Here is a 13,253-nt window from a genome sequence, read left to right on the forward strand (position 1 = left end):
TATAGTAGAATTTATTTGAAATATTTTAGAAAATTATATTTTACATACAAAGATATATTTCTTAGGCAATATGCCAAGTCGATCTTTCTTAAATATTAATAAAGTTTCTTTATGTCAAGAATTTTTTTCTCTCGGTGTAGTCTCTATCAACGTACAAACTAGTTCAAAAATAAAATTTCTAAAACTGTATAAGCATGCTTCGTTAGTAGTGATTCACAATGTATATTATAGGGTGAGGCAGATAAATGGCCAGTTAGAAATATCTCGAGAACTAAAGGCATCTTAATCATGAAAATTTAAATCAAGAGGTTTTGAAGAGGGATCTATTTAATGAAAATATTTTCATCTATTTGCTACTTCCGGTTATACAGGAAATTACTTATAACTTCATTCTTTTAATGGGACGCCCTGTATATTTTTACATTTTTGGATTCTCCTCGATGTTTTCTTTTTTAAAATATAAGGTTATGTAATGTTATAAGTGTAGCTTAAAAGATAATTACGTTTTTTTATTAATTTCTTAGCAACTTTCACACCCTGTAGAATTGTATTAGTTTGACATCAAAAACTCTATGTATGTTCAAATGCTTTTTAGTATAGTCTACTATTGTTAAAAGTTATAAGCATACTCTACTATTGTTAAAAATTATTAGTATAGTTAAATGTCGAATTTTAGTATACAGGGTTGGTCGAAACCCCGAATGAGTATTTTCTGAGTTTTCTTAAATGAAACACCCGATTTTAGCTATAATTTTCAGTATTTTAGCATTGTAATGAAATTATATTTTATGGTATTTTTTTTATTTCTTAAGCATTCCCTACACCTAACTGCTTTTATTTGTGCTTAATTGTTAATCGCACCAACAATGTTAACTACGTAAGTATTTTGATAGGTCAACCATTATTGGTAATTTTAAAGATCAGTCTAGATTAATATACATTTATTTTCGAAAAATTATTTGTAATTGAGTATTTTCACGGCCAACCTAATAAATTTTCATAACATACATTATTGTTGCAATTATTAATGTTTGGCTTGAATCACCAATAACTCACAAATTAAAGCAGTTAGGTATAGGGAATGCTAAAGAAATAAAAAAAGTACCAGAAAATATATTTCATTATAATACTAAAATACAGGGTGTTCCATTTAAGAAAACTCAGAAAATACTCATCTCGAGTTTCGACCAACCCTGTATACTAAAATTGAACATTTAGCTCTACTAATAATTTTTAACAATAGTAAACTATACTAAAAATAATTTGAACATAAATAGAGTTTTTGATGTCGAACTATTACAATTCTACAGGGTGTAAATATTTGCTACGAAATTTAGTAGGAAAAAAACGTAATTATCTTTTAAACTACCCTGTCCAACATTACAAATCCTCATATTTTAAGAAAAAAGACATTTAGGAGAATCCATGAATGTAAAAATATACAGGGTTACCATTTAAAAAAACGAAGGTATAAGCAACTTCCGGTATAACCGGAAGTAGCAAATACATGAAAATATTTTCATTAAATAGATCACTCTTGAAAACCCCTTCACTTCATTTTTCAGATTCTGTTGTCTTTAGTTCTCGATATATTTCTAATAGGCCGTTTATCTGCCTCACTCTTTATATTATGTACCAACAGTTAGATTTATATTTACCTGAGGGTAGAGTTGTAAAATTTCGATATTCACTATAATTCCAAGCGCTATTTCTGTGAATTTTCACCGCCATAACATAATCTGTGAAAGGTAGAATGGAAGAGCCGCTTACATCGAACCGAAAATTATTCGGATCATACGATCTATTAAAATTTGTAGGTGCTTCGGTTCTACACCAATTGCTGAGACAAGTTACCTCGAATTGTATATCTAGTGGTCCAAACAATGATGAACAGATTAAATCCTTAATGGTAACAGTTGCGCCATCAGATTTTGGGATGATGTTATTAATCGACAAGGTTTCTTGTTCGGTGATAACTAAAATGAAAAATATTGTACTGAACAAAGTAATAGGAACTGATGGGAATTAATTCTACCTCAAACTGTTTCTGCTGAAAATTTTATTCTTTACAAAAAAAAAATAAATAAAAAAGCATTATAGTTACGGTATTCATTGTATTACATATAATTATTTATGTTATATGATATATTCATACTGCATATACAGTGAGCACGTAAAGGTTGGAATAAATTCATTTTCTCGAGAATGGACGAATTTGGAAAAAAATTCCGAAACTGATCAATTTTTATTTTTAAATTACGACTTTTTGGCATATATATCATATTAGTGACGAAACCCATTTGGGCGTGGTGACCTCATCGATGATTCTTTTAAATGAGAATAGGGGTCGTGTCATAGCTCATTTGAAAGGTAATTCAATTCTCTATTCAGTAATGTAAACATTAACATAATTATTTATACAGGGTGTCGAAAAAAAATTTTTTTTGAATTAAATTTATTGACATAAAAAGAAGAATACGTGTACTTTATTTAATTCAAAATACATTTTACTGCTCTCAGAAAATAGAAAAAAAAAATGTTTATTTGTAAAAAAGCATTGCTTTTCGCTTAAATTAAATGCTCAAATTGTCAAGAGGCAGGTGGGTGGCTACTTTAATTTTGAATTTGCAAAAAACAATATTTATTTGTCAAATAAACATTTTTTCCTGTTTTCTGATAGCAGTAAAATGTATTTTGAACTAAATAAATTATACAGCTTCTTCTTTTTATGTCAATAAATTTAATATAAAAAAATTTTTTTGGACACCCTTTATAAATAATTATGTTAATGTTTATATTACTGAATATAGAATTGAATTACTTTTCAAATGAGCTATGACACTACCCCTATTCTCATTTAAAAAAATCATCGATGACGTTATCACGCCCAAATGGGTGACGTCCCTAGTATGATATATATGACAAAAAGTCGTAATTTTTTTTTCCTTTATTGGCTTTGGATTACTTGATCCATTCAGCCACGTTAGATACTAAATTACTGTTTGCTACAATATTTCAAATATAATAAGATTACGTACATACATAATACTTATGCACGCACAAACATACATAGGTAGATACTGAAATCAATAAAAAGCAAAGAAAATAAAAAAGGAGGTGGAAACATTAAATTGACCGGCAGGTATACTCTACATTCATGGCCCTAACCAACTTAAATTAATTTACAAATAATTAGTGGAGTCAATGAAGGTGGATAGGAGTTATTACCTCAGATTTCGTTGAACCTCCATCGATTTTCATAAAAATTGGTGAGAGGTTAAAGAATACCTCAAGGAACAAAGGTGACATAGTGCCAACTTGCGCTTTTTGCATTTTAGGGGTGAAATACACCCCTTTTTTAAAAATTATTTTTTAGATTTCTGAAAGTGCAGTCACTGTAAGTTTCCACTTCCTATTTCGTTGAACCTTCATCGATTTTCATGAAAATCGGTAAGTAGTTAGAGGATACCTCAAGCAATAAAAGTTATATAGCATCAACTTGCGCTTTTGCATTTTAGGGGTGCAATACACCCCTACTTTTTAAATTGTAAAAAATGCAGATTTCCGCATTATCGCGCAAGTAATCTCGTTTAATTAAGAAAAATAAATGTTTTTTTTTATATTTATGTGCATGAATTACATTTTTTTTTAATTTTTCAAACCTTATAGCAACCAAAAATCCGAAAATTAACAAGTCGAAAATCACGAAAACCTTATTCTTCTATATTTCTGAAAGTGTAGTCACTGAATGTTTTCACCCACGATTTCTTTGAACCTTCATTGATTTTCATGAAAATTGTTGATTAGTTAGAGGATACCTCAAAAAACAAAAGTGATGCGGCACCAAGTTGCGCTTTCTGCATTTTAGGGGTGAAATCCACCTTTTTTTTAAATTATAAAAATGCAGATTTCAGCATTCTGGCTCAAGCAATCTCGTTAAATTAAGTAAAATAAATAGTTTTTTACATTTATGTGCATGATTTATAATTTTTATTAATTTTTCAAACCTTATAGCAACCAAAAATCAGAAAATTAGCAAATCGACAATCACGAAAAAAATTATTCTTTTATATTCCCAAAAAGGCAGTCACTGAAGGTGACTGATTTCGTTGAACCTCCATCAATTTTCATGAAAATTGGTAAGTAGTTAGAGGATACCTCAAGAAACAAAAATGATGTGGTACCAACTTGCGCTTTTATCCTGGGGGTGCATGTTACCCCTTCTCATTGGTGAACACTATTTTATGAAAAATAATCCTATAATTAGATAGAGGAGTAAATTCTAAGCAAACTTTCTTTTATCAAGTTTAAAAATTTTTTATTTAAATAAGTTTCATAATTTAATAAAATATTATTGGTACAGTAAAACCTGACAATAACGGCCACTAAAAATAGAAAACAATTGGCCGTTATAGAAATGTGGCCGCTAATGCTAGGTTTTCTTTTCCACAAATACGTAAAATATAATTGAAAATTTATTTATTTTAGTAATTAAAGCAAATCTAATTAAATATAATTCTACAAACAAACTGAACATACTAAAACTAAATTCAATTTACTACAATATAAAACAATATCTATACGAAAAAACGACTACAAGAAAAACAGGATTTTTGTTTATTTTACATTTTTTTAGATAAACGAAACATACTAAAACTAATTTAATATAGGTAATACATAATATAAAAAAACATACTATAGCTACTACGAAAAATACGCTTATCACTAAAGTATCGTCGTGCTTTCATGCTATATTCAACAAAACCAACTTGGTACGGCCTTTAATTAGATATCGCGAATCACTTTGGCTGATTTTGTCTGCATATATATTATGTTTGAGGAATCCCTTTTTTTGTGAGACTGGATATAGCACATTTCTCAATATGAAGTCACATTCATGGTATACCGTTGTTATACAGGGATAATAATCTGTGCAATGTTATGGTACAGGCTACGTTAAATATGAAGTAAATGTGGAAGATATACACTGGTTATTCATTTCAATTTAATTTGATTGTTTTTTAATCGTTTACAATATTTAAAATAATTAAAGACATAAAGTTAGGGATTTCAAAAATAAATTCAGTTCTCACTGGCAGGGTGGGAAATAATAAAGTGCCATACAATAGCATTTCATTACAATGCTCATTACAGACATTACAGGCTGCTCCGTTTGAGAAAACTCATACTCTCAAACTTTGAGAAAACACTAATTCAGTTTCGACCAACCCTGTATTAGCTAAAATTAAACGTTTTGCTAGAATAATAATTTTTAACAATAATAGACTATATTAAAAATCACTTGAACATAAATTGATTTTCTGATGTCAAATCACTACAATTATACAGGGGGTGAATATTGCTATGAAATTTGAAAAAAAAACGTAATTATCTTTTAAAATACTTCGTATGACATCACAAAACCTGATATTTTAAGAAATAAAACATAGAGGAGAATCCAAAAATGTAAAAATATACAGGGTGTTCCATTAAACAAAAGATAATTTTGTTTCACCCTGTCAATATGGGTGGCCCTGTATATTTGGAAATGTATTTAAATTCTGATATAATCTATGCCCGAATCTAACCTTAATAAACTTTTTTCGTATCTCCTACAACAAACGACTAATTATTGGACTTCCCACAACCTGTATACATACAAAATCTCCGCTACAAAATTTTTTCAAAAAAATGTTATTGGTTTTTTTTTAATAACTCCGTTAATTTTTGAAATATGAGATTTATCCAAAAACCATTACAAAGCTAAGTAAAAGGTCTATAACACTGTATTAAACATAATTTTCTAAATCCTTTATTTTTTTTAAATACAAGGTGAAAGGGCCCCGCTTACATGGTTCTCGCAGTAAAATTTAGGTTTTAAATGTTTCTATCTCGGTTATTTTTTGTCGTAAAAAAATATTATAAAAAGAAAAAGCTTAAATAAAGTTAAAACTAAAATTTTGTTCTCTACCATTTTTTAAGTATATCGAGTATTTTTGGAGTTATTATCAAAAGAAAATGAAATTCACGAAAATTTGAAAAGTTCTAATTTTTTTTTAATCGTATTTTTTTTCAAAAATATGCATTCTAAACCGGTCAAAATTGTTGAAGTTATTACTCATGTTAAAATAAATAAAGTTTCTAATGGGTTACTATAAAGTTTAATTTTTGTGGAAATGACGTATGTTTCATTTTTCATTCTTCCCTAAGAAATCTGAAAGGGTCCTCTTATTTCCATCATAACTTGCTTAATTTTGATGCTATCGACTTCTTATATAGCTTTTTGATAGTTAACTTTAAGTACTTTATTAAAATGTTTAGTGTCTATATTTAACAAAGTGCATCGTTTTCCTGTTATTTAAGCTTGAATACTAAGATTTGAGTACTCGCGGAAAAAAATATACATTCCATTGCATATAACTCACTTTGTGTATGTAATAAAGGATTTTTGGAATAAGGAGCTCATTTATTTTTATATTATCTTCGATTTTGGCAATAACAACTTTTTTGAAGAAACTTATGGTTTTTGAGTTATTTATGAAAAACTGTTTTAAAACATGGATTTTTTCAGGAAAAATCAAAACTTTTGATCATTAATAACTCAAAAACTATTGATTTATTGGAATAACTTTATATAAAAAATTTTAATTATAATTTGTCCCTCTATCGATTAGTGGTATTATTTTTAATAAAATAATTTCCACCCCCGAGAAGGGGTGGCATCTCCCCCTCCAGGGTAAAAGCGCAAGTTGGCACCATGTCACCTTTGTTTCTTGAGGTATCCTCTACATACTTACCAATTTTCATGAAAATCGATGGAGGTTCAACGAAATCGGAGGTGAAAACCTTCATTGACTCCACTAAATGAAATTGACAAAAAACTAAATGCTAATACTTAATACTAATACTAAATGCTAACAAATATATGTTTTTTTGAAGTTATACTTCTTTAGGCGCGATTGAGATTGAGGGTGAATTTATATTGATCTGCGCGCATGCGCACACCGACAGTTTGGTATTAGTCTTTATACGGGCTCTGATTGGGTGTTGAAATGATCTGTCAATAATTGTTCAATATGGAGGTTATCGATAAACAAAAATGTTGTATAATATATTAGTTTTTATTGTTGTGAGGACAGAAATAAAATCAAATTTATGTTTATAGTGACTTTTTAAATAGTTTTGAAAAGCCACAGGTACGTAATTCTAAATGTTTCAGTTGTATTCCAATAAAAAATTATCTTCATACCTATTTGGAAAATGTAAAAAAATAATGTACTTACCTAGTACTTGCTATGCTATACCCCTAGTAGGCAATGCTTTAATTTACATAATCTGATTACGAACAAACTTTCTACAAATTTTCATCTAATGTATCGTTCGTTTTCTTACTCTATATATTGTTGTATTTTAATTCGACAAAAATCAAACTAATAAAAATTCATATAAACAAAATGTCAACATGACGTATACGCGAATGTGGTGCAGTTTGAAATCGCTCCGACTCTCGTACGGCGGGATACACGGGAAGTAGGTTCAAGCCCAATGCAAGTTATATCATTTTTTTTATTTTTTTATAGATTTTATGATTGTAAGTATATTATTATATAATTTTTTTCAGAAAATACGTAATTAATTAAAATTTTTGGCAACAATTATTGTTCAGAAATCATTTGTGGCATTTTCAATGTGTTTGTGTGTGTTTTATTCTTTTATTTTTTTAATTTTTGGTATTGTTTTAATAAAAATTTTTTGGAAAGTAGTAGCGAAACTGTTTAAAGTATATTGATTTCGTTGAAATCATATAATAGAAGTATAACTTCTTACGTGCGTACAAAGTACACACATTCTTTTTTTTTTAACACAGCGCTGAGGCTTCAACCCGGTTCGACACCGCGGAGGTTTAGACCTTCTTTGTGTTTTTAATCTTTTTCTCTTTTTAATTTTTTAATTTATTATACTTTTTTTTTTGTTTTTTTTTCTTTTGTTATTTTTTTTTCTTTTTACTTGTTTTTTTAATTTTTTTTTTTATTTTTTCAATATAAATTTTTATACAATTTTATTCTTATAACCTCCCTGTAAAATTTACTTAATAAAATTTCACAGGTAGACAATATTACAAAAGTATAAACATAAAACAAACAATAATTATTGCTAAACACATTCAACCAGACTGATTCAGTTCAAGTTAAATTTTCCTCTTAGTCCTTTTTAAAAACTCCCAGATGATTTGTTTAATTTTAGAATTTCGACGAGACAAATATAAAAGAGAAGCATTATTTTGTGGGAAAGGTATTTGTTCTTGAATCAGATATACTTAATCATCAAATACTTAACTGCATCATAATTGTGTTTGCATTCAAACAATCAATGATTAATATCATCAACATATCCATTGCAATCGCAAATATCCGATTCGGATAGGTTAAATCTATAGAGGTATATCTTGACAATGGCATGATTAAAGAGACATCTAATAAACATGGAATATAGATTTCTATTGGGATAACTTCTGAACGCAAAAGGCTCAGTAGGTAAAATAGGATGAATTTTGGTGTATAAATTGTTGCTTCGATTTCAGAAAGGGTACCACTCAATATCCCAATTTTGTTTCAGACTTTTCTTGCGAGTAGCTGTTAGATCGCTTTTATCTAGCCAAATTATTTCCGATCCTTTTAAGATTGCCTCTTTAGCAAAAAAAATCTGCTTTCATGTTACCGGAAATACCAATGTGTCCCTTTACCCAGACGAAAGTTACAGAAGTCTGGTTTTCCAGTAGCTTTAGTTGGTTTTCTAAAATTTTGACGACAAGGCTATTTTTAAATAAATGGTTACGTGAGTTTTCTGGAGATAATAACGAGGACTTTGAATCTGACATAATTACATCTTGCTTGTTAGAAATTTTTTTGTTGACAGCCCATTCTAGAGGTTGATAAATCGCGAACATTTCTGCAGAGTATATGGAGCATTGTTTATCTAACTTGAACATCAAGGATTCTTGATGATCCGGAATATATACAGCAGATCCAACTCCCAATGTTGATTTTGAACCATCCGTGAAAATCCTGCAAGGATTATCAAGCTTGGCTATATGTTGCTGAAAGTCACCTGGATTCTCAGTGTCAAAATTTGGGAACCAAACATTAACATTGGCATAAGATATATGAAAACTCGATTTAAAGAAAGTTAATTCACCTGGACTGTTTAAGTGCTGAGAGACGTTCGAGTATGCCACTGCTAAAATAGGAGAATTCCTGTTATGCCACCATTTGTCGACAAGATTAGAAACAGAGATGTCACATATTCTTTGTAGTAGTTTAGTTTGGTTGTAAGATTGGCATTTAAGAATAAATTTTTCGGCTAAAATTAGTCGTCTTAAATGTAAAGGAGGCTCCATGGATTCAGCTAAAAGATTCTCTATAGGCGTAGACTTGAGCACACCTAGAACTAACCGTAGAGCCTTATATTGAATGCGATCTAGTTTTTTAAGGCGACTGTTTGTGGCAGATCCATATAGAATGCTTCCATAGTCGAGAATGGATCTGGTATATGCACGATAAAACATTATATTAATTTTAGGGTCAGCACCCCATCGATAGCGATTAACTACTTTAAGAATATTTAAACTTTTCTCACGTTTTATTAAGCACTTATTAATGTGTTCATCCCATGTTAACTTGGTGTCCAATGTAATACCAAGATAAGTATAGTGTTTATGAACGAGTAAACTTAGGTTTTTAATCACAATGCTGGGCATATCTGGTAAGCGATGTCGCGTGAAAAACACCACCGCTGATTTATTTTCAGTAAGTTCAAATCCTTGTTTAAAAAAATACTCTCTTGCGTCACGCAATATCATCTTAGTTGAATTAATACATTGTTGATACAACTTATTCACAGTGTAAAAGCGTGAATCATCTGCGTCTTGTAATATACTGCATTTAATTCTTATACTGTGAAGATCTAGAGTGTATAAATTAAATAACAAGCGACTGAGGACTGAGCCTTGTGGTAAACCTTGATGCACTACTCTTGGGCCAATCAATCTATCATTACATCGAATAAATACCTCTCTATTAAGGAATAGGTTTACTAATACGCAAGCACACAAAGGTGGAATACCTATGTGCTTCAGTTTTTCGAACAATAGATTTAAATTGACGTTATCATAAGCCCCAGAAATATCAAGATAAATGGCAGATAGATAATTATTATTTGAATATGATAACTGAATATCAGTTGGTAATTGAGAAACACAATCAATATTTCCTTTATTTCTACGAAAGCCATACTGAGTTACTGGAAATATATTTTTGTTCTCACACCACCATTCTAATCTGCTTATCATAACTCGTTCAGAAGTTTTAAGCAAGCAGGACATGAGAGAGATAGGTCTTAAGTCGGTAGGCTGGTTAAGTTTGGGTATAGGAATAACAAGGCATTGTTTGAGGGCGTCACAATTATCTCCTTTAATTAGAATATTATTGTATATTTTGCACAAATAATATATAGCAATTACAGGTAGGTTTAATAGCATACTATATTTAATGCCGTCAATACCAGGGGCTGTATTTTTAGAACTCTTGATATTTGCTTTAAGTTCATCAGCTGAAATGGGGGTTAGTAAAAAGTGGTAATTAGTAGAGCTGCTCGGCATAAATAGTGGTAAATGGACATAATCCGGGGATATTTTTGTAAAGAGCCTTTCTACCATACATTTATCATTAGTGGTGTACTCTTTGTTACCTTGAATTTTTTTACCCTTTTCCAAAGCTCTGAAGGTGAAGTTTGCCTAGTAAGTGAGGAACAAAACCGAGCCCAACTAGATTTAGCTTTAGAGCGGAAAGTTCGTTTATATATAGCTTCATTCTTCTTATATTCCATGAAGTATGAAATGGTAAGATTAGATTTATAAATTTTAAAGGAATTTTTTCTAGCGTTAGAAGAAGTGAGGCATTCATCATCCCACCATGGTGGCGATTTGACTGAGGGTTTGATAATTTTAAAATATTTGTTGGCTGCATCAGTAATAGAATCTAATAAAAAGAAAATCATTTCGTTTGTTTTGTTTGTATTTGGTTCGTATCTGAAGGCACTTTATACGTTGTTTCTATAATTATCCCAGTTTGCATTAGACATCGACCATTTAGCCGAATATATAAAAGTTCTATTTTCAATTTTCATATTCTGCACAGAAGGTCTAATTGGAAAATGATCTGATCCATAGGTATCTGGAAGAACAGTCCAGTCAAAGGATGGACATAAACTAGAGGATATAATAGTAAGATCTACAACAGATTTCATATGGCCTGGAGGAGTAGCTCTAGTAGCCGACCCGTCATTTACAACAATTAAATTAGGAAAGGAATCTAATGCTTCTACTAGTATATTACCATCGACGCAACATGAATTTGATCCCCATAATCCATGATGTTTACACTGACTTTGTTTACAGCAAACAAAGTCAGGGTAGCCTTGATGATTTCCAATCTCCGATAGGAGTGGCACAAGAAGAAGAGAAGAATCCATGATGTGCATTAAAATCTCCGGTAATAATACAATCATTGCCAATTTGAGAAAAAAGACTAACGTAATCTTGCACTGTTACTCTAACATTTGATGGACGGTACACACTCAAGATAGTATACATTTTTGGTCAATTTTAATATCTACACCACAAACTTCTAAATTAGGATTGAAATTATTAACAAATGAAATGGGATTATAAATAATGTTATTTGCTAAAATTATGGCAACTCCTCCATATCCTCTAATTCTACTTTTATTAACTACATTGAAATTATTGAAGCAAACAGTATCAGATGGTTTTGATTAAGTTTCTGATAAAAGAGCTATGTCGAAACGTTCTTCAGACAGTAATTGCTGTGAAGAATATCTGTTCGCATTTAGCGAACGAATATTCCATTGAATAATTTTAATACTTTTGTCAGCCATTAATGTCATGTAAAAATATTACCTATAATACCTTTAATTTTATTTTCTAATTCAATTTCGTAATTTTTAAAATTAGTTTCTACATTTGAGGAAGAATTACAATAGTCATGGATACTCTGTTTGATCAATTTTTTGAGTGAAGCACTGAGCTGACCTATAAATATATCAAATTCATTACGAGGTTCATGGTTTCCAAATTGAAATACAGATCCCGAACAGAAATTGGTCGGGTATTCCCTAAGCACAGGAGGAAAATTAGGAGTTGTATCAGTAGTTTTCCTTTTTTGGGGGGGTTAGGGATAGGTGGGGCTATATTTAGGTGATTATTATTTTTATAAGTAGTGGTGGAATTTAAAGGTTTAGGGGAGGAGCTTTTTAATGGAGGAAAGTCTGTGTTACAGGTCATTAAAGGTGCAAATTTATTTTTTTGGACTAAACTGAAGCAACATGGATTTTCAATAGCTTTTTCGGCTTCTTTAAATGAAATATTTAAGTTAGCCATAGCTTCTTTAGTTTTTTTTGTTTTAAATATTCGGGACATTTTTTAAAAACTGACTCGTGGCTACTATTTTTACAATAAACGCAAAATGTAATACATTTATCGGGACAATCAGTGTTACCTTCATTACCGCACTTCTTACACCTTTTTTTGACTTGCATTGAGTCGTGGAATGGCCATAACGAAGACAGTTGAAACATTGCATAACCGGACTAACATATATTTCAACTGGACACCTAACTTTGTTGATGTAAATATACTGGGGAATTAATTTACCTTCAAAGCTAATAATAACCATTTGTCTAGGAACTCTTTCTGATACACCGTCACTTTGAACTATTCTAGTCATTCTATGAACTTTTTTTATGGGAATATTAGATTTAATAGTATTAAGTAGTGAACTCTCAGTTAGAGTAGTGTCCACTCCGCGAACGAGACCCTTTTTTTCCGTTAAATAATTTGGAATATATGCAATTAGGTTATTTTTCCCGAAAAAATCTTCATTTACTAATTTTTTCGCAACAGCACCTGAATCGACTTGAATTTTAATGCGATTTTTACCTACACTAACAATTTCAATAATATGTTTATCATAACTAGATAGCGAAAGTAGTTTTTCTCCAAGTTTCATTGGATGCAAACGACCGATACTCAAATTTATGTGTTGAACAAACATTGAAGTCGTAACTTAAAAATAAAAATCGACCTGTTTTGGGATTTTTTTCCAAAATTGTCCATTCTCGAGAAAATGAATTTATTCCAACCTTTACGTCCTCACTGTATATCATATAACATGTAT

General features: G+C 30.2%; 1 protein-coding gene across 2 annotated transcripts in view; it reads right to left on the reverse strand.

Annotated features, from left to right (window-relative positions):
• LOC114335080 (tyrosine-protein phosphatase 69D-like) overlaps positions 1-13,253 on the reverse strand; it is a 729,328-nt gene that overhangs the window by 240,433 nt on the left and 475,642 nt on the right. For both annotated transcript variants that reach the window (XM_050654333.1, XM_050654334.1), the window contains one exon: positions 1,659-1,976. In XM_050654333.1, coding sequence (XP_050510290.1) covers positions 1,659-1,976 — 318 coding nt within the window. The remainder of the gene's footprint in view (positions 1-1,658; positions 1,977-13,253) is intronic.

This window comes from Diabrotica virgifera, chromosome 6 (genome assembly GCF_917563875.1).
Source record: "Diabrotica virgifera virgifera chromosome 6, PGI_DIABVI_V3a".
NCBI classification, from domain to species: domain Eukaryota; kingdom Metazoa; phylum Arthropoda; class Insecta; order Coleoptera; family Chrysomelidae; genus Diabrotica; species Diabrotica virgifera.